The 27,476-nt window shown below is 42.9% G+C and overlaps 2 protein-coding genes across 8 annotated transcripts in view; one reads left to right on the forward strand and one right to left on the reverse strand.

The window, feature by feature from the left end:
* Positions 1-26,251, reverse strand: part of VEPH1 (ventricular zone expressed PH domain containing 1) — a 180,597-nt gene extending 154,346 nt beyond the window's left edge. For 3 of the 7 annotated variants that reach the window (XR_009555592.1, XM_060242385.1, XM_060242384.1), the window contains exons 1-3: positions 26,049-26,251; positions 21,850-22,065; positions 16,834-17,008 (exon numbers count right to left, since the gene is read on the reverse strand). Coding sequence is in view for 5 of the 7 variants with exons in the window: in XM_060242385.1 (XP_060098368.1) it covers positions 16,834-17,008; positions 21,850-22,065; positions 26,049-26,186 (529 nt within the window). In the remaining 2 variants the exon portion in view is untranslated. The remainder of the gene's footprint in view (positions 1-16,833; positions 17,009-21,849; positions 22,066-26,048) is intronic. The other 4 variants (XM_060242382.1, XM_060242381.1, XR_009555591.1 and 1 more) reach the window with 3 other exon arrangements.
* On the forward strand, positions 1,584-10,185 carry PTX3 (pentraxin 3). Its single transcript, XM_060242380.1, has 3 exons — positions 1,584-1,953; positions 2,378-2,911; positions 9,527-10,185. Exons 1-3 carry the CDS (start codon positions 1,827-1,829, stop codon positions 10,144-10,146), a joined length of 1,281 nt encoding a protein of 426 aa, XP_060098363.1. The 5' UTR covers positions 1,584-1,826; the 3' UTR covers positions 10,147-10,185.
* Positions 26,252-27,476: the final 1,225 nt, after the last annotated feature.

The following is a 27,476-nucleotide window of genomic DNA, read 5'->3' on the forward strand; positions in this document are numbered from 1 at the left end:
GATGCATGACGCAAATCTCTTTTGCATGGCAGGACATGTCTAAGGATCCAGTTGTAACATGGACCACACAGACTGCATACCTAGCACTCATGTCACGCCAGAACTAGACACAGCAGAAAACAGAAGCATCACATCTCCTTTATCTCTTGCCTCTTGGATGTCCAGACAAAGGGGGGAGATGCAGAGGTCAGTTTTCAGTGGTCCTCCTGAAACCACCTGATCCTCACAGAACTCACAGGGGAAATGTCTTCAGTACATTACTCAAGTATATGTGGGACCAGTCCTTTTTTTGAGCAGGAACACAGTTCTGACTGGCTTGGCATCAGGGAGTATGGCCTAATATGCAAATGAGTTCCTGCTGGGCTTTTTCTACAAAAAACCCCGTGTGAAACAATGGTGACATCAGAAGATGTGGCCTAATATGTAAACAAGTTCCTGCTGGGCTTTTTCTACCAAAAAAGCCCTGTGTGGGACACTAAGCAGATTAATTAATTACTTTACTTCAATTATACCCCAGATTAATTAATTACTTTACTTCATTTATACCCCCGCTGGGGAGCAAAAGTTGCTTTCATAATTCTACTGTCCTTTGCTTTATCCTCACAACAGTGGTTAGGCTGAGTGTGTGTGCGGCTGGCCCAAGGGCATCCAGCAAGCTTCCATGGCAGAGCAGGGATTTAAACCTGGGTCTCCCAAATCAAGGTCCAACACACTTTGTTCCACACAGTGGAACAAATCTTGGATTTAGTCATAAATGCTGAGTCTGTGTTCAAAACCTGATTTTTATCAGGTCTGAGGTTGACGCCTTTGAGCAAGTCACTCGCTCTGAGCCTTGGTTATTCCATCTGCAGGATTCCATCTTGCAGGATAATGTAGGCAAGACAAGGGATACTCTGGTCTTGCACAGCCTCTCTCTGTGTGAGGGCAGGCTTCCATGCGCTGATCACCTGGATGGGATAAGTCAAATAATGCAAAAAAAAAAAAGTTCGGTATGCGGGTGAAAGAGAAATGCATTTGGATTCTGGAACTTTGTGAACTGTGGTCCTCCCTGGGTCACATCTACATTAGTGAGTTTTAGAGAAATGTGAGGTTTGTTTGTGATGGACTGCAAACACTGACTGATTTTTTTTTAAAAAAATCTAGCCTTCCATTCCTACTGCAAAAGGGTCTTCTTTGCAATATACAGGGCCTCTGCACCCCACATGCTGTATTAGTGGGCATTTTCCTAGTAAATGACAAAACATTTGATAAGACAGTATTTTAAAATTGCCACACTGTAAGCTCCCGGGACATTTAATTTTGAAACCTAAAAATAATACACAAATTACAGCAGTTTAGTATGTGCTACAAAAAGATTCTAAAATAAAGTTTTGAAAATTTTGCAATTTATTGATTCACTCTTCTTTTTATATAGAATGACCAATGGGGGGGGGGGGGGTGTTTATTTTTTTATTTTTTAAAATCTAGTCTCAAAGGAGTTTTGCAATATACAAGAACAGTTTTCCATTGTTTCTCCCGTCACTTTCCTAGTTAATCCGCCCATCGGCTCAAACTTTTTAAGGTTTGGGATTGTGCAACCTCCACGCCTCCCCCTCCTCAGAGCTCCCATCCAAAAAAAATTAATAATAACCAGAAGCACTCCTATTACAGCACCAGCACTAGCATTACTCATTCATTCAAGTTCAGGCACTCTCACAGCAATATTTAAGGGCTTCTGCACCTCCGTCTTACAGAATCTTCTCTGCTTGGTACTCACTACACAGACCTTTCAGACGAGGAGAGGCTGAAACTTCCAAGGAAACTGCTCGTGAATCCTACCCAAAGAAATGTTTTCCTTTCTGTTTATTTTTCTCTCTCTCTGGTCTTTCTCAGCTACCCAGAATGAAGATGACTATGAAGATGTCTTCTACCTAAATTTTGACAATGAAATAGAAATCCCTCCAACAGAAGACAGTAAGTAATAGTTTGGGCTGTGTGTGGTTTTCTTTTTTTGCCTGAGTCTTACAGTCTTTAAGTACAAGTTAGCTGTTTGCCCAGCAACAAAAGAAAGAGCATTCAGAGGCTGCAATATTTATTCTTTCCCTGCTGTAAAAGCCATAGGCAGCAGATACAGAAATAGAGTTAGTGTAACAAGACCCTCACTTAGCCTGGCAGATTCCTCAGCTTGTTCCTCCCTTTTATAATGCAGAGGTTGAAATAACAACCGCTGCTTTTTGACCAAGTCATGCCTTTCCCTTACTTTCTGGGGAAATCCCCGGCACTTTGGGAGTTTGCAGATGGTCTGAGAAACACATGCCTTTTTGTGCTGCACCACTGCTTAAAGCAAATAATCCAGCCCAGAAAGGTGGTATAACTGCTCCTCTATGTTCTCTTCTAGCTGTGTCCTGCGATTGTCAAAGAGAGCACACGGAATGGGACAAGCTCTTCATCATGCTCGAGAACTCACAGATGAAAGAGAATATGTTGCTCCACTCCCTGGATGAAATCCTTAAGGTGGAGCTGCAGAGACTGAGAGGTGAAATGCTCCAGCTTGTGGAGAACTTTTCTAGTCGTTGCATCACATCCACCGAGCAAGCCACCTCCCTGATTTCAAACCAACTGGACCAGATGCTGGCAAGGAAGAACCAAGAAGCTGAGGACCGGTCTGTGATGCTCTGTGAATCAGAGCAAGGCAAAGTCCTCCAAGAGATTCTACAGCTGAATCGAAATGTGTCCAACCGACTCAGCCATCTGGAACACGCTTGGCAAAGGAGAGAAGAGCTGGATATTCAGCAGAGGAGTTTGCCGGAGAAAGACTACATGACGAGAGGAGACAATTTCATTCTGAACTCACTCTGGCAAGAGCTGCAGGAAACAAAAGCTGAACTGAAGGAATCCCACAAAAAGAAAACACAGAACTTACTGCCAATTGGTAAGTTAAAGCTCTATTTGACTCAGTCAGTGCTAGTAATGCATTTTACATCTGCTTCCAAACAGCCATGTTCAGGAATTCGGTGAAACACTCTCACCTGGTGAGGAAGCATTACTACAAAGACTGAGTGGCAGCATGCTGTCTTTACAAAGAGACTAGCCCCATGGTATCCAACAAACAGGTTCACAGTAAAAAAAACAAGCTAAACCATGGCACAGCTAGGACCAGGGATTTTCTTGGGCAGGAAGGCACAGGAACACAGTTCCAGCTGGCTTGGTGTCAGGGGGAGTGTCAGGGGGAGTGGCCTAATATGCAAACGAGTCCCTGTTGGGCTTTTTCTACCAAAAAAAAAGCCCTGGCTAGGACTATATGTGGAAAGATGTTGAAGGAAGCTTCAGGACTTATGTTTTCACAAAGAAAGGTTTTTGAACTGGTCCAAACACAGCAAAAACATTTGGAAGGCCTTAAAGAGTTTTGGGAAATATTTGCTAGGCCTTGATATCTTGTCTGCTGGGTGCACAGCCACAGATTTACATACTTATTCATACTTTGCAAAAACACACAACCTCATACTTCTCTAAAAAGTCTATCCTGTTTCTTTTCAGTCCTGCCTTTCCTCTCCTCCTACTAACCTGCCTCCTTCACTGCATTCCTTGGAGGCTACTTATGTGCAGAATGTGACCCTGTGAGCCCACTGATTATGTCAACAGACTATTCATCAACTCTCACGCTTCAGGGCATAAATGGATTCTCCCCAGAGGTTCAGGAAGGCAGAACAGTTTTCACTCTGGGTAGTGGATACCTCACAAAGATTTTGCTACCTCCCTCCTTGGAAAGACCCGTGTTTTGATATCCCAACTCCAGCAATCATTCATAGGTGGATGTTTTAGATGTTATGATTCATGCTACATGTTAATGAAATAATATAATGAAATAACTAACGTCTTTGAATTTCAAACTTCTCTCCCCCCCCCTTAATGTTGCATAACCAGGACTTCTAAAATACCTATAGGTTAGTATGGTCCCTGACTAAAAAAATCTATAAGCATTATGTTAAAAAAACCCCCAATATAGCAGAAATGTTTGTGTAATATAGGGCTTTTAGAATTAACCATATAAAATAAGCAAAAGCTAAACTCCACCTACTCTGTGACATTAATGTTCCACCTGAATAGAGATTTAGCTTAACAGTGTCTGTCTTTGGTATCCAAAAGAACAGCTGCCTGTCACTAGGTAGGGTTGCCAGGTCCGACTCAAGAAATATCTGGGAACTTTGGGGGTGGAGCCAGGAGACTTTAGGGGTGGAGCCAGGAGCAAGGGTGTGACAAGCATGATTGATCTCGGAGTTCTGGCAATCACATATAAAGGGACCACATGCCTTTTAAAAGTCTTTCCTTCATTTGCCAATAATGAAGGATAGGAGAACCTTCTTTTGGGACTCATAGAAATGGACTCCCTGATCCAAACTTTTTGAAACTTGGGGGGGGGGGCGTGTTTTGAGAAGCGGCACCAGATGCTTTGCTAAGAATTTGGTTGTTTCTACCTCAAAAAACAGCCCTTCCAGAGCCCCAGATACCCATAGATCAATTCTCCTTTATACCCTATGGGAATTGGTCTCGGTGGAGTATAATGGAGTGCCCAGCAGACATTTCCCTCCCCCTCTGCTTTCTGATAACCCTGAAGTGGGGGGAGGGCCTCTAAACCAGGGGCTCCCCTGTCCCCAACTGAGGATTGGCAACCCTAACAGTTGGGCTGAATTTTAGACATGGTTAAATATCCCATGTAATTTCTTCTGCATGCCCAGATCTCACATCCAACCAGTATGGCATCATCATCCTTAAAATCGTTTCTGATGTATTAGAGTAGAGAAAAAGCTGAGCCTTGTTAAGTATTCTACATTTTGCCTTTCTGTTCTCTCTGGTGCAAAAGTCAATTACAACAGAATATATATACACACACACTTGTGATCAGGTAGAAAGACATAGATGTTGCTAATAGCTACAGAATAATCAGCAAAATATGAGTCTGTATTGCAAGAAAATTCTTACAATCTTATAAGGTATTATTAAATCATTTAATAAGATACAAGGAATGATTAGTGGTTCATTTTTGTTGATTAGCATTTTGTTTTATTAAAAATGGAAACATCAAGTTAGCACTTTATAGTCCCTCTTACTTTTGGAATACATTCATGAAACGCAAGAGAAATTATTCTTGTGGGTCCCATTTGTGCACATTTGTACTAAAGCGATAATAAATGGTTTAAACCAATCAGATCTCTTAGGGATTTCAATGTGAGAGTTATACCATTATACTGTAAGTGGATAGTGTGGCCAACATGTGGCTATAGCTGGAAGCAGCAACCCTAAGTCTCCTCATTCTCCCATTCCTGTAATATTTAGTATCACAAAACATGTCTTCATCCCATTGGAAGTTTCCCCAGTCCCACCTGACTTCATTGACTACAACATGAGAAGGAGAAAAAAAATCACAACACAGTGATGTCATCATGTCACATGTTTTGAACTGCTAAATTTTTTGAGGGAAGAGAGGAGGAGGAGTCATGGGGAATGCAGATTGGTTGTAATGTTTAGCTCCAGCCTTAGATAAATGCTTCCATTTCCCCACATTGATGTGAAAAATGTTTTAATTTTGGTTGGATTTGTGCTCTACAGAATAATTCCTCTGACTTCACATAACCTGTTCTTAATCCATAGCAGAATCATTTGGTTTCATATGTTTTGAAGGGGGAAAGAAAAGTCATGATTTGATTATGAACAAGAAGAGCAGATTTTTGAAATACCCCATAAATCCCTCTGGAAATCTTTTCTAAAAGAGTTTTCAGCAACTGGTTTTGATTTCTCACATAATCTGGATTCCTGCCAGGTTGACTCTGAAAGGGTTTTCTAATTATACTGTTGCTGGTTGCTTATAAAACTGGTTTTGATTTTGCTTACTCAATAATAAAGCTAGAAATTCTGCTAATTAAAAGGTCATTTATATATATACAGCTCTTTGCTGTTTAGACCAGTACCCCTGCTGAGCCATCTCTCTGTGTCCAGTTCTGAATACTCAAAATTATTTAATGCATTCAGAAGTTCAAAACTAAACAGCACATGACCAGCCCAATAAGTAGAAAAGGTTACTAGTCACAAGCTGTCTTTTATTGTACAATCAATACCTTGATTCTTCTCTTGATTATTACAAAAGGGAGAGACTGTGGGTCACTTGTAAGAGCATCTTCTTGGCATGCAGAAGGTCCCAGGTTCAACCCTCAGCATCTCCAGTTTAAAGAACCAAGTAGAATATGATGTAAAAGACCTCTGCTTGAGTCCCTGGAGAGCTGCTCCCAGTCCAAGTAGACAGTTCCGATACTGATGGACCAATGGTCTCATTCAGAACAAGGCAGTTTTGTGTGTGTTCAAGAACCCTAATAACACTAGCCATAGACTGGTTTCAGACTGCCGACTCAGGGTGGAAGCATGCTAACCTGGAAGTGAGCCGGTGGAAACTGGAGTGCCCTGAAATGTCCAGATGACCTGCAGAACAGGGACAGGCCATGGGCATTCTGGGGGAGCATCCAGAGCATTCATACACCCTGTTCGCTGCTCCCCAGGTGCTTTCCGGGCACTTCCCAGCCGTCCATACAGCCAGGGAGGTGCCTTGGAGGTGCTCCAGTGATTGGGTACCACTTCTGACGTGGTACCTTTTTGAGCTGGCTTCAGGTGAGGTGGAGATGGGTCAAGGGCAGGAGTGGGATGACAGGCAGATGTGCAAGTTTGGACACATTTTTTTTGTCCACCAAGAACCCTAGCAATATTTGCACCAAGAAGTAAAACTGTAAGTCTAGTAATATTTCCAACAAGAACTAATCCTGCAGGTTACTCCCCCTGCCACTGAAATTAATTCTAAAACAACCCCACCCCCTACCAATTACCAGGCCATGAAAATATATAGCTTTACCACATAGAAGGCAGGATCATAAAAACTCTTTCCTCATTGAAAAATAATGGGGGAAAGTTCCTTACTATGTCAAAAGTAGTCATGGGAATCTGGCACAAAACTCTCATAACTTGACTAATGTACCGATTACATGTATTTTTGACCAGATACAGAAAGTTAACACCACCGGTAGTGTAGATCCACCCCCTTTCCTATTAATTGGGCTGGAATGTCTTGTTTCCTGTTGTACATCTGTAGTTACAGGTAGATGTGACTGGTAAGGTTTTTATGCCAAACCGCATGTTCGGGACACTATCTAACATTATGTAATAGCTTGCATTTCTGTTTATAATGAATTCCATCTGTAATCAAACTGGATTGCCTAAACTATGGCAGAATACTCTAACCATTACTGAAATGCACACGTGGAAGTTAGTCAACTCTTTCTGTTAAACAATGGTGAGAGGAGAACATATACAATAAAAAGGGTCATAGGGCACATAATTAAAAATTGATACCACATTGTTTCTGGTCCTGATACTTTTATTTAATTATGATATCATCGCAAAAAATTTTGCAAGCTGCTTTGGAAGGCCCTTTGGTGCATTAAATATTATATTGGGTATACATTTAAATAAATATATAAACAGTTGCCAAGGGATTTAAGCAAAGCCAGTGAGGTAAATATAAGAATATGGGAGCCTGGGATTGAGTTGACTGCTTAGGTTGGTGGTATAGTGGAAAGATTAGAGATAGCTTTGAGGTTGGGTGGGGAGGATTAAATGTAGAGTGCAGGAACAAACACAGAGTTAGGAATGCTTAGGTAACATGTGCCCTTTGATATCTGATTTGATTTTGGAAACTTATTGGTCTCTACCTGTTCTGCTGCTAGGCATGGAGAGGGCTAACCATGTTCCTAGCAGTCAAAAAAGTGTCATGATATGGTGGGAGGGGTTAGCTATGATTGGTCCTGAAGCAGGAAATATGGCCGTGAAATGGCACTCAGTGAGGAAAGAAAGAAAAGTTGGTTTTAGAGAGCCAGTTTTGTGTAGTGGTTATAGGGCTGCCAGCCTCCAGATGGGGCCTGGAGATCTCCTGCTTTTACAACTGACCTCCAGCTGGCAGAGATCAGCTCTCCTGGAGAAAATGGATGATTTGAAGGGTGGACTCTATGGCATTGTACCATGCTGAGGCCCTTCCCCTCCCCTCCCCAAACCCCACCCTCACCTGGATCCACCCTCAAAGTCTCCAGGTATTTTCCAGCACTGACCTGGCAACCCTAAGTGGTTAAGAACACAGACTCTTTCTGTGAGAACCAGGTCTGATTTCCCACTCTTCCACATGCAGCTGCTGGATGAACTTGGGCAAGCCACAGTTCTCTCAGAACTGTTCTCTCAAGAGCAGTTCTTTGAGAGCTCTCTCAGCCCCACCTACCTCACAGGGTATCTTTTGTGGGGAGAGGAAGGGAAGGAGACTGTAAACTGCTCTGAGAGTCTGAGTGAAGAGTGGGATATAGATCCAATCCTCCTTGCTTTTCTCTACCTAAGAAAGTGGCTTACAATCACATTCCCTTCCTCTCCCCGCAACAGGCACCTTATGGGACTGAGACAGCTCTGAAAGAACTGTGACTGGCCCAAGATCACCCAACAGGCTTCAGATGGAGGAGCGGGGAATCAAATCCAGCTCTCCAGATTAGAGTCCACTGCTCTTAACCACTACACAATGCTGGCTGTATTGAGCATGATTCATGCTATGCCTACATATAAGATATTTAAATTTTATAGAAATAATAGATGTCCATGCTCTTTCAGTTTATTTGAAGTTTTCTGCCTAAATCTTCAGGTAGTAGAGTCCATAAGTCAAGCTTAGTTTGCCATTCCTAGTGTGGTGTAGTGGTTACAAGTGACGGTCTCTAAACTGGACAACCAGTTTCTATTCTCAAAGATTTCAGGTTTTCACGGCTGGTAACATCATTAGGGTTTGTAGAATCTTTCGGGCTCAAGTGCCGTGTTCTACTGGAGAAAATTTTCCTTCCAGACGTTTCATTCTCAGCTGCGGAGAACATCCTCAGTGGCATTGCAGCCGGAGCAGGCGCTCTGACCTTCTTGGTCAGAAGAAGGTCAGAGCGCCTGCTCCGGCTGCAACGCCACTGAGGATGTTCTCCGCAGCTGAGAACGAAACGTCTGGAAGGAAAACTTTCTCCAGTAGAACACAGCACTTGAGCCCGAAAGATTCTACAAACCCTAATGAGTTTCTATTCTGCCCTTCTCCATATGAAACCAGCTGGGTGACCTTGGATCAGTCACAGCTCTTTCAGAGCTTTCTCAGTCCCCAAAATGTCTAGCCTGCTACCTAGTGGTGTATAATACTTAAGAGTTAGAATTTAAGGTTGCCAAACAATCTCAGGATCTCCTGGCTATATTACACATAATGCCATATGATAATAATTAGTATTATAGCAAATCGTATGAATTGCTGAACAATGTGCATCAGATCCATTATTTGTCCCATTAACTGTGTATCTAAGACTTTTGCTGATTGGAAACAGGAATTTGTAGAACCATGTGAACAAATTATACTGTCCTATAGTTATCTGAGATACACATGAGACTTGTAAACAATGTTAACTGGTTGATAATGGCTTCTTTCCTCCCCCTCCTCCTTTTTTGGCAGGTTGTGAGACAGCTCTTTTATTCCCAATGCGTTCCAAAAAGATCTTTGCGAGTGTTCATCCAACAACTGAAATGATGCTCTCTTCCTTTACTGCCTGCATGTGGGTCAAAGCGACTGAAATGCTTGACAAAACTATTGTTTTCTCATACGGAACCAAGAGAAATCCTTATGAAATCCAGTTTTACCTTAGCTATGATTCTGCAGTTCTTGCTGTGAGTAGTGACCTGAACAAGATAGTTGCCCCAAATGTCATTTCCTCTGGACAGTGGACTCACTTTTGTGGCATTTGGAACTCGGTTAATGGGAATGCATCCTTGTTTATAAATGGAAAGCCAGTGAAGGCCTCCTCAGACATAGCTGAGGGACACATCATTCCAAACGGTGGAATTCTACAGATTGGCCAAGAAAAGAATGGCTGCTGTGTTGGAGGTGGTTTTGATGAATCTTTAGCTTTCTCTGGAAAAATAACTGGCTTTAATATTTGGAACAGAGTCCTAAGTGAAAAAGAGATAACGAGGCAGAGCGGAGAAGAATCGTGCAACATCCGTGGCAGTGTAGTTGGTTGGGGGGTTACAGAGATTCTGCCCCATGGAGGAGCTCAATATGTTTTCACTTTTTGAACAAATGCAAGGAATATCCTTCCAAACTATATGAACAAAGCAAGCACACAGTGTCTAACAAACCTGAATATCTACAAATCTTAGGGCTATTATACATAATATGGCCTCTACACAGGGGTTGCTTTCAATCTCAGAGGTTTGTGATACAAGTGGAAAATTGCCTGATCTTTGAGGTGAACCAGGACATACCATACATAAGCTGCTGTTCAACCACTGTTCACAAAGAAACTCCTAAACAAGACTCTATATGGCAAAAGCTTTCTCAGTGAATGCAGCAGCTAGCAGCCACAGCTACCTTTATACAGGCTCCTTGTTTATCTGTGCTGTTCAAACAACCCAACTGATGCCAGAAGGAGGAGGTGAATGAGGAAGTGGATGGGTTGGACAGTGGTGAAAGATGGCCAGAAAGAAGTTTTCTGCAAATGACAGTAGCAGCTGTCAGAACAATGAACTATTACAGTTGCCTGGAGGCTTCTCAGCATATAGAACCTTTATTCATGGGCTCCTAGATAAACCAATGTGAAGAATCAACAGCCCCTGGGAACAATTTAAAATGGCTTCCCTGTGCCAGCAGTATTGCAAGCATTGGCTCTTACATATACCTCAAGAAGAGTCAGTACATGCAGTTCAAAATTGAGGTATGAATTCAAACACTGGCTTAGCAAAAAAAAAAGTTTTAACTCACAGAAGGTGTTCTTGACCATACTGAAGACATACATTGCAACTGTCATTCCTAATACAGAGACTGCTGTTACTCTAAACTGATTCCAGAGCACATAGATGCCACATAGATAACAGAGATCAGATTTTTGTTCAAGAACTTTTATCAACCAAATAACCATATAAAAATGGCTAGAACTTTTATTTGCAGAGCTAATATTACATCATTTTTCTGGGGAATCCCCTGTTTGTAGCTATTATATTACTAATGTGAACTTTACAGATGAGCCTTATAAGAGTCATGAAGTAACAGATTTTGGTTTTGTCCATTGTTCCTGGTATGCACACCTGAATAAAACTTGTTCTTTGTCCAAGATATTATTTATGTTGGAGTCAACCTAGCATTTGGATTATTACAATTTGTCTGCTGTGTTGTTCTTTGAAGAGGATACAGCTGTATTATATTGTAAATTGATTTTGTACTAATTTTATTGAAATTATTTTTATAAAATTGTACCATAAATAAAAATACTTTATGAAAATTTCATTTTCTGGAGGGTACTTCCCCTCCCCCCAGGGTTTGAAATCTGAAAGCAAGACCAGCATTTCCCTTTTGCCTTGTATATTTCCACCCCACCCGCCCAATACTCTTCACTAATTTCAGAAATATCTCTCAAAAATAGATCTTTTATATCTGGGGTGCCAAGAAGTGAATAATACTTTGTGGATACTTTGCAACATCGAGTTTACCACAGTAAGCATACCAAAATCAATTGGGTTAAACATCCTTAACTCAGCGTAAGATTGTAGCCAAGCGTGTCACTGAATCTTTGGCCATTCCAGTTGAATTTACCCTGGACATAGCAGGCCCCTGATGATCCCATGCAGAGGTTTTCCCTTATAAGGAACAATTGATGTGCTCTAATGGCCAGAATTTTATGGAGCAGGGGTCACTGGGGATGTATGTGTGTGGGGAAGGTATTTGTGAAGTTCCTGCACTGTGCAGGGGGTTGGACTAGATGACCCTGGAGGTACCTTCCAACTCTATGATTCTATTATTCTACCTCCTCACAAGCTTTAAGATGAAAACCAAACAGTGCAATTCTACCCCACAACAATTTATGCATCACAGAAGGGGGCGGGGGAAGTGAGACCGGTTTTGCACTAGGCTTGTTCCAGGTGGAGAGCCCTTTTGCTCCTGGCCTTTCTCTCAATTTTTGCACAAGCTGCCATGGAGCTGCCAGTTGGCATTCTGCTTTCCCACAGCAAGCAAGATCCTCTTACAAGCAGTTTCTGCTTGCCACAGGAGAATGGTGCACCAACTTGCAGCTCCGTGGCAGCTTGTGCAAAAATGGAGAGAAGCGCCTAGGCTCTCTACTTGGAACAAGCCATAGTACAAAATCGGTATGAATGTATGCCAGTGTTGCAATGCTGCTATAAAGGCAGGATACTCCAGTGCAAAGAGAAAATATAGATCGAGTTGGAGGACTCATGGAGAAAGTGTGGGGTTTAATTTAAATCTTGCATGGAACGGTTGATTGGGTCAGTTACCCATTCTTTATATTTCATCTAGGTTGGACTACTGCAATGTACTCTGCGTAGGTATGCCTTTTCTAATTGTTTTGAAGGTCCACTTTCATTGGCTAAGTAAGTGAACACCAGGGATAGTGTATTTTCTGTAGTGGTGTCCAAGCCCTGAACTCCATTCACATGAAGCTTCTTTCCTCAGGTCATTGGTCTGTAAAGACCAATGTTGACTAATTTGACTAACAGCAGTTCTCCAGGATCTCAGGAGGTCTTCCATATCACCTGCTCCATTTAACTAGAGATTCTACTAATTGAACCTGGGGCCTTCTGTATGCAAAGCTGAAGATCTACTACCAAGGCTCGGCCTTCCATCTGATAACTTGCATGGTACCAAATTTACAAGTTTTGGGGTGGTTCTTTTACCAGGTTTTTCCTAGCTTTATTTTGGGGTTCTTCCAGGATTTAAGGGCTTAGATGTTTATTGTTCATGCTGTTTGAAATCATTTTATTGTTTTTTTCCACTGGTTTTGCTGTTATTTTAGTCATTTAACTTATTTTATGGTTTTACTATTTTAGAATCCTTAATTCTTGTGTAAATTCAAAAGTTCTCTGTCAGAATAGACCAATGAGGTGGAACAAACACTACATAAATGTGGTTCATCCTTCAAAGATAAAAAGGACTTCTTACAAGTCTTCTTAAGAAAGATGTCTTCACTGAAACCTCAGAAATATGCATTGCATTACTGAATAAAAGTATAGAATAAAGTTTAAATGTAAAAAAAAACCCCTATTAGTACCTCATATTTAATAAACACAGCTAAAAATAAGGAATACTTCATTTAGGTCTAACTTACCAGGTCTTAGACACACTAGACCAAAATTTGCTTTGTGATGAACACACTACAATGGTCTCTCTGGAGCTACGAAATGCTAAAACTTTGTGTTGTTAAGCATCAGATATCCTGGTTTGACAAAGGAAAGCCTTTGACTTTCTTGCTGCCTGAAAGGATGCAAGATGCAATAGAAATCCTTCAATCCTAGCAGGGTTCTAAGCTTCAGCTCAATAGCATCATGAGTTGTGGGTATTTCAAAGTATATATTTTCTATCTTTATAAATAACACTGTCTCTGAACAAACTTCCCACTTCATTTGAATAACTTATTTACAGGGTTGTCTCTGCCCGGGCCTTTTCTCTCACTCTGCTCAGGGATGCTCACTCAACTAGGGATGCCAATTGAGTGCTGGCAACTGGCAGGAGATCTGGGGGCACCCTGCTGGGAGTGGCATCATGCCACTGGAGAAACAGCAATTTGCACACACACCCTTGTGGAAACTGTTATTGCTCCAACAGCACGACATCATTCCCAACGTGAACTCAGAAGTGGTGCCATCGTGTCAGGGCGATTTTCTAACATTCCTTCTGGGTTTGCTCCACAAGTGATGTTACACTGTTGGGGAGATGGTGAATTCCCCCACATTTCCTGTCTCTGACTGCCCTATCAACTGGTGGTGGGGGTTGGGGGTTGGCAGAAGAGGGTCTCCTGCTCTCCTTACAGAAGCCCTAAGGCCAACTGAAACCATGTAGATATTACCCTGGGCCTTGCCTAATTCTTGGCTCCTCCCAGGAACTACAATATAAAACAGGTTTTTTTCCCATTGTGGCTACAGTGGAGCTAGGCAAGACTCCATTTGTTCAGCTCCTCCCCTCTGTGCTCCATAAGTACTTCAGTGAAGCACACAAAAGATGGAGGGGGGGGAAATATTAATATATTTATTAGCACCCCCATGTATTGTTTCAAAAACAGCAAGTGTGATATCAATTCAAGGGCAACCAGGCAACCAAGCCCCCAGTTTGAACTGTGATAAGGAGGAAAATAACAGCCCACTCTACAATGGAGGTTGCAATGTCATGTCACTTCTGGTTTTACTGACAACTTCCTAGTGATTCCTAGAGCTACCTATTTTTATTGGAAGTGACATGATAGTGCAGTCAGTATTATATCCCCTATCCCTACCCACAGCCTTTCTGTTGACTGCCGAACACTGCCCAGCGACCCTAAGGGCCACACACACAAACCCCCAGCGCTACAAGCTGCTTTGCAAGTCCTGTCTTTACAGGGAACGGCTGAAAACCCCAGAACAGATCTTTGTATTGACCTGTCTGGGCTGTGCAACCCTCTGGTCCTAATCATACTGCTGCAGCTGTCTTGGGACCTCACAAGGAGCCCAGTTAGAAAAGCAATCACTGAGAAATGATATGAGTCTGGAGAGAAACACCTGACAGATCTGAATTCAGTTTTCCTCTTCATCACAAACCATTGATAAGTATTATCATCAATGGTTTTGTGCATTCCAAGCTGGAATCTGGCATACAGAATCCATGGGCATGGAATGTTTCTCATCTAGAAAAGGGAGGGCTACTTCTACACAGTCTGGAGCTGAACCAGGGTGATGCTACATAAAAGTCTGTCTGATTTTCTCCCCCCTTTTATCTATTTCCTTTGTTCTGAAAGCGAATCCAGTCATTTCTGATTCCTAAACCTTATCAGATCATTGTAAAATTACTACTTTCTAGAATTCCTTTCTCAGGCATCTAGAGCAACATCTGGTGGTAGAATGATGCAAATGCAAAAAAAAAGGGAGGGGGGAGAGATATAGAGCTCTGATTGCCAGCTCCAAATTAAGAAATACCTGGAGGTTTTGTGGATGGAGTCTGAACACAGTGGAGTTTGAGCAGAGGAGGGACTTCAACAGGGTGTAATGCCATAGAGTCCACCTTCCAAAGTGGCCATCTTCTCCAGGTAAACTGATCTCTATTGACTAAGAGAATCCTGGGAGATCTCCAGCCACCACCTGGAGGTTAGCAACCCTAACTGACTTATGGCAGCCTCGCACAGGATTTTTAAGGCAAGAGATGAGCAGAGGTGGTTTGCCATTGCCTGACTCCGCATAGCAACCCTGGTGTTCCCTGGTGAGAAGAAGAAGAAGAGGAGGAGGAGGAGGAGGAAGAAGAAGAAGAAGAAATAATTGGATTTATACCCTGCCCTTCACTTGGAGTCTCAGAGCAGCTTACAATCTTCTTTCCCTTCCCTGCAACAGACACCCTGTGAGGTAAGTGGGGCTGAGACAGCTCTCCAAGAACTGCTCTTGAGCAGAACAGCTCTGAGAGAGTTATGACTGACCCAAGGTCACTCCAGCAGCTGCATGTGAAGAACTGGGGAATCAAACCCAGATAAGTTAAGTCTGTGCACTTAACCACTACACCATACTGGCTCTCCACTACACCATTAACTGACCCTGCTTACCTTTCAAGCTCTAACCAACTTGAGCTAGTCAGGGCTATTCCAGCTGCTCCCAAATATCTGCTAGATGCAATTTCACTACTCATCTAAAAGGTAAGACCTGGTTCCACTTAATGGATTTTCACAACCACCTCCACTAATAAGGTCATAGCAGAACTGTGACATGGCCTGCAGTGAGACGTCATGCGATGCTACCCACCAGGATGTTCTCAACAAACCCTTCTGAACAAACAAGAGCTGTACAAGACCATCATTGTAGTTATCAGCTTTGTAGCAGGCCCTGTTATTAATTAATACCTCTGTTTTGTTAGGAATTCAAAGAATTTTTTAAAGAAACACATTGAAAGCAAAGACATTCTTACTGTCAATATATGACCACCATCTTATCTTCTAAGGAAGAACTCTGTTCCTTCAGCCTTCCCAGCTTGTGATTGTGAACCATCAAACAAAACACGGAGCAGCCTGAGCATCTTGTTTTCCTCTGAACCCTTCGCTACTGAGGAAGAATTTCTTTGAATTGTGCTGAAAATGGAATAAACTACTCTATATGAAGAGTTATCACTACAGACCAAAATACTATGACTTTCTTAGAGTCCACTGGCTCATTCTTGTATATTTAAGGCAGTGCATACATAAAGACTGGTTCCGTTTCTGAGCTGCATCCTATCTGCAGTTGAGAGCAAGAGGGTCTTCCCTCCCTGCCCATCATCCCAGTCAACTGCCCAGCTTCTGTGAAGTCTATGTGAAGGTGTAAAATGTGTCTTTTTCATGGCTTTTAAGCAGAAAGGCAGGCTATGAATGTTCTAAATACATACATACATATACCAAGGAAGCTATCTTGTTGCAGTCAAGGATCAAAGCCTTTAAAAATCACATGAATGTCTCCAGGGCTGGCCCTACCACTAGGCAAACTAGGTGATTACCTAGGGCGCTGGACTTCTGGAGGTGCCAAATTGGGTGTTACAATTAATCTGTTTTTGAAAATTGGTTATCAGTGCGGGGGGTGCCAGATGTTAGCCTTGCCTAGGGTGCCAGATAATCTAGGGCTGGCCTGAATGTCCCATTTGGTGATTTACACTGTGTAATCCGCCTAGCGTCTCAGTGAGAAAGGTGAACTGTAAATAAATAAATGTATGAAAAATAATTCACAGCAGCTTAGGAGTGATAAAATCAACAGAGTGAATACACTTTTCCTTACCTTGCAGGATGCTTTTTACGATCGTTTCTGAGTGCTCAGCCAGCAGGTCTGCTTTGCTGATGGCAGCCAGGGAAAGATAACTTGACATGTTCCTGCACAGCTCTCTGTTACCCCTTTGCAGGAATTTCACTGCCACTGGGACAGCCAGGGCCATGATGGGAGGACGATTGTAATTCTGTTGGGGAAAATGGTGGCACCAGAAAAAGAACAGAGGGAGGGAGGGAGGGAGGGAGGGAGGGAGGAAGGAAGGAAGGAAGGAAGGAAGGAAGGAAGGAAGGAAGGAAGGAAGGAAGGAAGGAAGGAAGGAAGGAAGGAAGGAAGGAAGGAAGGAAGGAAGGAAGGAAGGAAGGAAGGAAGGAAGGAAGGAAGGAAGGAAAATAGTCATTACATGCTATTGTACCAAACTGGAACAGCTCAACCATTCAGCTTGAACACTGGGGCTTCTATGGGGGCGGTTCACACACTAGATAACGTGCTTTACAACTGAATAGCAAAATCCACTTGCAAACAATCATTGTGTGAAAGCACCATATATCTGCCTTTGTCCTTTTAGGACTAGCACAGGGCTTGTACAGCGCTTAAACATGAGGCTGTGGAATGGTGTTCCAGGCATGGTTCTTCAGTATTGAGTCTTCAAGTTTTATCACAAGGGGCTACAGAACAACAAACAACAGAGGCAACACATGTTCTGTCTGTAAGTGAAACCAGTTCTGCTCAGCCTTAAGATGATCAAAGACGTTTCCACTTCATGCTAAATGGTGGTGCTGCATAGTGTAAGAGTGCACCCTGTGATCCCTTTGCAATAGTGCAGAAGAGGCTGAAACAATGTTTGGATTGAGTATCTCAGTGCTTGGTTTCAGAACTGTATCTCAACATCCTTGAGCCATTTGAAGACCTGCAGGATATAAATAGCCTAAATAAAATCCTGAAATCCAATGAACTAACTAATGTACGAGAGTGCGCTCTGTTTCACTGGTGCTTCTGAGAATTCTAACCCAAGCAAGGGCTGGGAGTTCTTATGCATCAGACCAGCTGTGCTGATAATAATTATTATTAAATTTATATGCTGCCTCTCACCACCAAGCAGTTTTGGGGCAGCTAACAACAGCTAAAATATTAACAGATATCAATATAAAACATATTAAAACGGCAGCCCACATAAACAGACCTGACTAATGAAAAGCTTGACAGAAGAGCTCTGTTTTGCAGACCCTGTGGAACTTATATAAATTCCACAGGGACTGTGTACCGTCTGGCAGCTGGTTCCACAAGGACAGGGCCACCACAAAGAAGGTCTTCATCCTGGTGGATGCCAGAGGAACATGGTGACATGCTGGCAGGGTTGCCAACCTCCAGGTGGCACCTGAACACCTCCTACTATTACAATTGATCTCCAGATGACCAAAATCATTTTGCCTGGAGATAATGGCTGCTTTGGAGAATGAACTCTATGGCACTATGCCTTGCTAAGGTCCCTCCCCAAACCCCGCCCTCCCCAGGCTCCGCCCCTCAAATCTCCAGAACTTTCCCAACCCTGAGTTGGCAACCCTACATGCTAGCCTACCAACTTATACCATTACACTTTTTCTCCTCCCTCTGGGTCCTTTCTCATAAAAATATCATAATGAGAATAGCAGAAGTATTTGAGACAGGCAGGCTCAGGAACACCAAAATCTTTTAATCACCTGCCACCTGCAGACATCTTGAACCAGTACAGTGGATTTAATGGCAATTACTACATTTCAGCTAACAGGGCCTTTGCTTTGACAGAGTTACAGTTAACCAGTGAAGTAAAGACAAAAGAAGGCTTGTTCTGCTAATTGAAGAATTATATTTTTGGAAATCAAAACCACAGAGAATTCAGGATTCTCCCCCCCCCCTTTGTTATTATATGAAATGTTTACTTGGAGTTGACCCTGGAGTCTCAAAGCAGAAATGAACAACACTGGATACATGGAGAGTTTTAATTCACCATTACGCTGATGTGGAACCTGGTTGGGAAGTTCTCCCTCCTTCTCCCCCCTCCCCTCCACTACAATCATGTTCTTGTTTCTTCTTGATGGAAGCAGCCAAGACTCAAAACTAATTATCATGATCTTTAAGTATCTTTAAAGTAACGTGAAGCCTTGGGGGTTATTTCTGAGGGGTAGCCAGGGCTAGATATTAAGAAACATTTTAGCAGCGTTGAAAGTTTGCTGTCAGGAGTGGCATGATTAAAACTGGGGAAACAAACTCCAAAGGCAAACATGCCCACAGAAAGAGAGAGAGAGAGCTCCTGGATCAGCCTCAGCCCTTGCTGCTGAAAAAGGAACAGCCTCCTGAGAAGTTATGCTATTCTCTAGGGTTACTTCTGTGCTCAGATCTATGCCTGAAAGGCTATGTTTTTGTTTGATCCCAGGCATAACTCCATTCCTTTCCAACTAACCAGGGCTGGTTCATGGCACAAGTGGCCATTTGGAGCACTATGAAGAAAACAGCATCCCTTTTGCCCCAGTAGCCTCTTGCTTCCCCGGCTGTTTCCAAGTCAGTGTTTTCCTCTGCATTGGCTTCCTTACAGCAACAGTTTGGGGGACCATCCACATGACATCATCCTCTATTTGACCTGTTTTCCTCTAATCGGGAGAGACAATAGTCAAAGCATCTTTCAGTTAACATATGGACAGGGAGATATCCTTTTTTCCCCAGGTCCCACTCACATAGCCACCTTTTTCCTTAGGCTCAGCACCACTGTGCCCCACCACTGGTGCTTTCCCCCAAAAAAACCTTTTAAAAATCAGTAACATCAGTATAGTGCCATAGCATTATAACAATCTGCTGCAACAATGCACTAGACCCCAGCTTCCAGTTTTAAAAAGTTAGGTCCCAGCCCATTTTGCTATGGTTATAAAGGGGGGAAATTACTGCACATTTCTCCTTATAACACTGCAACAAAAAGGGCCACAGACTTAACTTTGTATTTGCATTATGTTTAGTACTTTGTTGCAATAGGCTTGGCATAATGCTATCACAATATAATAAAAGGTAGTCCCCTGTGCAAGCACCAGTCGTTTCCAACTCTGGGGTGATGTTGCTTTCACAACGTTTTCAAGGCAGACTTTTTACGGGGTGGTTTCCTATTTCCTTCCCCAGTCATCTACACTTCCCCCCCCCCCAGCAAGCTGGGTACTCATTTTACCAACCTTGGAAGGATGGAAGGCTGAATCAACCTGCAGCTGGCTACCTGAGCCCAGCTTCCACTGGAATCGAACTCAGGTCGTGAGCAGGGAGCTCAGACTGCAGTACTACAGTTTTACCACTCTGTGTCACGGGGCTCTTATCACAATATAGCTATTGGAAAATTTTAAAAGCCCTCTAAAAGTCCTCTGATGGTGGTGGTGGGGTGTCAGTCATCAAGGGCTAAGAAAGGGAAATAAGGCTTGTGTCTGTACACTCTATTGCCACTGTGAGTTCCTCTGCATTATAGGCTGCAATGTGAGCCACACAGACAACAGTCACTGTATGAAAGCAGCCCTTGCTGAATATTCTCTTCTAATTGAGATAAAACTAACCCTAAAGCTAAACCCTAAATGAAATACTTCTTCACCCGAAGGGTGATTAACACTGCCACAGGAGGTGGTGGCAGCTACATGCATAGATGGCTTCAAGAGGGGATTGGATAAATACGGGGCTTTCTTTCAGCAAGAATGCTGAAAGAATTAGCAGGAATTAGGTATGGCCTAATATGCAAATATGTTCCTGCTGGGCTTTTCCTGCAGAAAAAGCCATGGATAAACATATGGAGCAGAGGTCCATCAGTGGCTATTAGCCACATGGTATAGATGGAACTTTCTGTCTGGGGTGAGTGATGATGTATTCTTGGTGCTTCGGGGGGGACAACAGTGGGAGGGCTTCTAGTGTCCTGGCCCCACTAGTGGACCTCCTGATGGCACCGTTTTAGTGTGGGTTTTTTTGCCACTGTGTGACACATAGTGTTGGACTGGAAGAAGAAGATATTGGATTTATATCCCGCCCTCCACTCCGAAGAGTCTCAGAGCGGCTCACAATCTCCTTTACCTTCCTCCCCCACAACAGACACCCTGTGAGGTGGGTGGGGCTGGAGAGGGCTCTCACAGCAGCTGCCCTTTCAAGGACAACCTCTGCCAGAGCTATGGCTGACCCAAGGCCATTCCAGCAGGTGCAAGTGGAGGAGTGGGGAATCAAACCCGGTTCTCCCAAATAAGAGTCCGCACACTTAACCACTACACCAAACTGGCTCATTGGCCTGATCCAACATGGCTTCTTTTATGTTTTCTTATGTTCTAACACTCTGGCATCAATACATCATTTGTTTTCCCACTGTATATTCTTGGCTGTCACTAGCAAGGATAGGAAAAATCACAAAGTAGGACTTCCGGGCTACATTGCCTTGATCTTAGCAGGGTCCGTGGGTTCTCCTGCTTGTGGCCCCCCTAAATCAGGTGGGTGGAGGGGTGCCACAGATGTAACATCCCCAAAGAGGCCCTGAAGGGGTCTCTTTTCGGCATGGGGCTTTTACAGCAAGACAGGGGTGCAATGGCAGTTGTTCCTGTTCTCTCTGTATGCTCCAAAGCTTCCCCCGTCGTGATCGCCATTACAGCAGCAAGAGGTGAACGCCCAATCGCTTGCTTCTCTTCTCTCCAATAAGCTTTTGATCTATCACTTCTCTACCTCAAGCACGACAATTCTACATAGCAAGTAAGTAGTTGTAGTTAAAATCAATAAAAATTATAAAAACTCAAAAATTATAAAAACTCAAAAATTCACAAAGTAATTATGTGAAGTCATAATGTAAGTTTTACTACACGTAACAGAAGAGGAACATTTGACATAGGGGTGCCATTTTGGGTATCAAGCCTGTATGTCTTATAACAGGCAGGTTTTTGCTCTGACTTTTCTAACAAACAACATTCCAGTGGCCAAAACATCTTTTCATTGAACCACGGGTCATTCTCAAGGCAAGCATGACAGCAATCCAACATCCCTCACAAATATTCTTACCTGCAAAACGCAGCTCATAATATCGGATGCAATTTTTGCATGCGGTGTGTCTTCATCTTTTCCTGAAGGTTTCAGGTTGTGCTCCAAGCATGACTCCCAAAGAGCAACAAGGGATTTCCCATGTTTCTCTATGGATTCTGTCTCCCTGATAGCTGTGGTGATTCGAGTGATACAGATTTCCACAACTGCCTGGTCGTTGTCATTTGTTTGGTAGTCCTGTTTGAGACAAAGCAATTTGTACTCAAGATGCATCAGAATTAATCAGTAGATTAAATCCCTTCCACTTACTATAAATTTACAGTTCTAAGGAGAACTTTCTATTTTCTTTCTGGAACTTCCAGAACAAATTAGACCAAACAAACTGTTTCTGCAGAACATTTCCCGAAATGTCAAGCCCTGTCTGTAGCTTAATGTCCAACCTAGATCTGATGGTATCCTTTTCCAGCACTGGTTTCCTAGAAGTCAGTTGTGATATCTATCTAGAACAGAGGTGGCCAAACTTGCTTAATGTAAGAGGCACATAGCATAAATGTCAGATGTTTGAGAGTCACAAGATATGAGCATCAGAGGAAGGAAGGAAGGAAGGAAGGAAGGAAGGAAGGAAGGAAGGAAGGAAGGAAGGAAGGAAGGAAGGAAGGAAGGAAGGAAGGAAGGAATAGAGAAAGAGAGAGGGAGGGAGAGGTGGAAAGAAAGCTGCTGACTGGCTTGGCTTGGAGAAGTGATTTAAAGAGACATTTGCCTTCTCCAAGTTAGCTGACTTGGTGGTGGGGGAGAGCCACACAATATGTGTGAAAGAGCCACAGTTTGGGTGGCTCCCAAGCCACAGCTAGGCCACCCCTGATTGAAAACATTTTTACCCCATCCTTCTACCAAGGAGTTCAGGGTTCTCCCTGTCCCATTTTATCCTCACAACAACCTTGCAAAGTAAGAGCATGTGACCATCCCATGATGTCTTATGAACTTCACTGTTGAGGTGATTTGGGTCTCCTGGATCCTTGTCTGATTCTCTAAGCACTGCAGGACACTTTTTGAAGTTGCAGTTCCAGGGCTAAACAGTGCAGAGGGTGCTGTTCTATTGCCCAAACAAAGGATGGATGACTCCTAATACATTAGATGTGGCTAATCCCAAAGCTTCATGGTGATGGAAAGTGTCATCAAGTCACAGCCAACTTATGGTGACCCCATGAGGTTTTCAAGGGAAGAGACGTTCAGAGGTGCTGCCATTGCCTGCCTCTGTGTTGTGACCCTGATTTTCCTTGGTGGTCTCCCAACCAATCAGGACCAACTGTGCTGAGCTTCCGAGATCTGATGTAATTGGGCTAGCCTGGGCCATCCAAGCTTCATACTGCCTGCTAATTGATACAGCACATGCAGATTTTTGTGGGAGGATATGTATATACAGACAGTTTCCACCCCCTGTGAAGCAGGGGTGCCCTCTGAAATCTCAGTGGCTATTTGGGGGTTGCCACCATACTCTCACCACTTTAGCCAGGTGGGCATGAGGAGTACATTTTGCAACATCCACTGTAAGAGCTGCAGCATTCTTCCTGCCACCACCATATGAGCAGAGGCAGCAGTGGCCACACTGCAGCCACATGGGCGGGTGGGCAAGCAGTTGGCACTTCAAACAAGTGGGGGAGGAAAAAGAGGGATGGGAAAACAGAAGACGGACTGTGAGAGAAGAGGTGGTGGAGAGGGGAGGAAACAAAGGCAGGGGGGAGATGCCCCTGCTCTCATAAGTTCTCATGGGTACTCTACTTGGCTGTATTTATTTAAAGTTTTAGCACACTCTCAGGAAATCCAAAGAGAATTGTTTGGGAAGGGAGAGGAATTGGATTCTCACCATGCTATTAAGTAGCAACTGAGCCAGTGATATTTGAGAATTATATTATGGGCTTAACTCCCAAAAAGTAACTCAAGCTTGCGGTGTCAGTATTTTATAAACAAGTCTGATCCTTGACGCACAGACACAGGAAGTGTGGAGAAAGTATCCCAACAGGATAGAAAGTACTGGCACTAATATAGAAGCTTGGCAAGTTCTTGGCTGTCAATCACAGAGGAATTCCCGACACTTTGTCCAACCCTGACACATATGAATAACTTGAGCTCTATATGAAAGAACCGGAAGAAAGAGCTGGGGAGCGGGGCTGGGAAGAGTGAAGACATGGCACAATTAAGTAAGTATACACAGCAAGCAGTGGTGCATGACAACTGAAATTCAAAATATAATGAAGCAAGCAAAAAACTTGATTCCTTCTGCCTTAGTCTTTGTTGTTTTGCATGTTTAACACTCCTGCTGGCTATCTAGAAAATTAACACAAGCCAAAGCTCATAGTAGATTTGCAAGTCATTTCATGCTTGTGTGTTATTCAATTGCAGTAGGAGGGCAAATCAGCAATAGGACTATGGTAATCCAGTCCTTGACCTGAGTAGTCCAGGTGAACCTGATCTCTTCAGATCTCAGATGCCAAGTAGGGTCAGCCTTGGTTACTATTTGGAGAGAAGACCAGCAAGATATCCAGGGTTGCTACAAAGTGGCAGGCAATGGCAAGCCATCTCTTCCCTGGAAAACCCCTATGGGATTACCATAAATTGGCTGCCATGGCGGCAAACGAACAAAAGCAATCAGAAGTGGTAGACTGGCTCTGTTCAGCTAACAGGGTTGACAAGCAGAGTATAAACCTGTCCTTCAAGTTTTCTACTTATCTTTAAAGTCATCTATAGTTGTGGGCACAGTAACATCCTATGGCAATACTCTCTATAAACTGTTTGCACATTGCATGAAGAAGTACTTTTCTTCAGTTTTTTATTCTATGAACCTACTGCTAGTCAGTTTGAATCAGAGTTGCAGGTCTTCAGGTGGGGCCCGAGATCTCCTGCTTTTACAACTGATCTCCAGCTGACAGAGATCTGCTCCCTGGAGAAAATGGGTGGACTCTATGGCATTGTACCATGCTGAGGCCCCTCCCCTCCCCAAGCCCAACTCTCTCCTGGCTCCACCCCCAAAGACTCTGGGTATTTTCCAACACAGACCTGGCAACCCTAGTTTGAATGGATACCAAGTTGAACTTTCTGTCAGCACTACTTTATAGTTTTATAAACTGTTGCCATATTCAACCATGACATTTCTGTTAAGTATGTAGTCTGATTCTTACTAACTTCTTCAAAAGAATGGTGTTCTGGACATTTTATGCCCTGTGCCTTTCCACATTTTTGTTTGATAGAAAGGATATATTGAAGCATGCAGATATCAACAATTTTCTAAGGTTCTGTTAGTGTCTGAGAGATATTGTTTGTATCTTCAGTATCTGAATATGAAAATAAGGTGAAATATTCCACACCAATTATGTATCGCTGCTGCCCTCTAGTGGAAATTAACTTATAAAAGTTCTTTAAAAAAAAAAATCAATTCATGAGCTATTTATTTAGTAATTGTTTGGAAATGCTTACTAACCCAGACTGAGGGCCAAACAAGATAAGATCCGTGAACATATATTCCAAATTCAAGTAAGACTATGGTGGGGAGAGGAAGTTCCATTTTCCCTATGTTGTTTTGCTCCAGCTCAGACTGGACAAACAGCAGCTCCAAAAGTCACCCATGTTCAAAGGGAGAATGGAGAATGGGAATGTGTGAACACAACAAACAAGCTGCATCTCAGCCAATTGTGAACAGATCATAGTGACTTCTGAATGTGGTCAGTTTGAATATGAATGATCGTTTACAAGTTTGATCCAGGGAGCAAGAGTGTCTTTGAAGAAAAGTGTTCCCAAAAGTCAAAGCAGAGTTTTAGAATATACTGGGATTTAATACATATTAGTTTGCACCAAAATGTATTGTCCTCTCTTTTTATCATTGTATTTTTCTATTGTAGCTACCCTTTTTTGTCATCTCACAGATTGCCCCCAGGATTTTTATTAATACGAAGACAGTTCAAAAGAATGTACAGATAAGTATTAAATGGATACAGGATTCCAGGGCTGGGGTGAGCCTGTTCTTGTTGCCAACTAGTGAGATCTGTTAGCCCTTAATGATGCATGGTCACTACTCCTGCAAGGTTAACCATCCTTGTTCCCATTTCACAGATAGGGAGACAAATTCTTGTATTCACAGTAAACGCATGTGATTGCAAACTCCTTTTTATCCTTATTGCACGTTTCATCTTATGCACAAAAAAAGGAACATGGAATGTTTTACTTACTGGAGAAGAACTGATAATTTTTATTTGCTCAAGGGCTTCTGACAGGCACCCTTCAATTTCAGAATCGTCCAAGGAGAAGAGGTCCCCTGCACGTGAAAGGTCCTTTTGTCCCAAAACAACTCCAAAGAGATGATGCATGGTGGGTGGTACAGCTGACCAGTCAGGTGCCACGGGCTTCAATCAAGCCAGGTGACACATAATCCAAATGATTTCCCTCTTTTGTGTAGAACCCATTGTTCGCTTACGTTTGACCTCTCCTCTATCACAGCCTGAAAGGAGAGGGGTTGAAGAAATGAAGAAGAAGAAGAAATTGGTTTTATATCCCACCCTATACTCTGAATCTGAGTCTCAGAGAAGTCACAATCTCCTTTACCTCCCCCCCCCCACAACAGACATCCTGTGAGGTAGGTGGGGCTGAGAGAGCTCTTATAGCAGCTGCCCTTTCAAGAGAGCTATGGCTGACCCAAGGCCATTCCAGCAGCTGCAAGTGGAGGAGCGGGGAAGCAAACCCGGTTCTCCCAGATGAGTCCGCACACATAACCACTACACCAAACTGGCTCTACATGAATCAAAACTTGTTGCCTATTATGCATTTTTAACAAAAAAAAAGGTAAAAGTTTAATCAATTCACAGCATTCAATGCTGTACTGTAATGATGGCAAGAATTGTTTGGAAATATAATTAACTACCATTGACATACATTCTGGAGATACTAATCCTCTGCAACAAAAACATCCATGAGTGAGTGCATTGTTAAAAGCTAACATATGGATTGGGTCATAACCTCTCATGGGCCAGAGCTGACTTCATAGATGCATGTGATGAAATGAGCTCTGGCCCACAAGAATGTTTGTCACATTATCTTGGTTAGTCCTTAAGGTACTGCAACATCTGTCTCATAATTGCTGGTGACAATTAGGGTGGCTCTTCATTGTTAACAGACTCATTCATTCAAAAAACCAAAAATACCATCCATGTAATACTTTTATTAGACCAATCCAGTGACACAAAACAGTGAGCAAGCTTTCCAAGTTTCCCACAACCCTTATCAGGGCAGATGTAAAAAGATACAAAAGGGGAAAAAACCCAGCAGATTTCAGGTTTACTGTAGCCTGGCATAAGAAAGTCTTCAGAGCATAATGATCTGCACTTTGTTTTATACCTCTTTTTATTTTCTGACTTGATGAAGAGCTTGCACCTCGCTATGTGTCATGGCTCATTGGGTTGGCCTGGTCTCAATATTGCATAGATGGTGTTCTTAGCTTTTACTTTTGGACTAAAAAGGTAAAGGTAGTCCCCTATGCAAGCACCAATCATTTCCGACTCCGGGGTGATGTCGCATTGTGACATTTTCACAGCAGACATTTTACGAGGTGGTTTGCCATTGACTTCCCCAGTCATCTACACTTTACCCCCAGCAAGCTGGGT

The sequence above is a fragment of the Heteronotia binoei genome, chromosome 6 (assembly GCF_032191835.1).
Source record: "Heteronotia binoei isolate CCM8104 ecotype False Entrance Well chromosome 6, APGP_CSIRO_Hbin_v1, whole genome shotgun sequence".
NCBI lineage: Eukaryota > Metazoa > Chordata > Lepidosauria > Squamata > Gekkonidae > Heteronotia > Heteronotia binoei.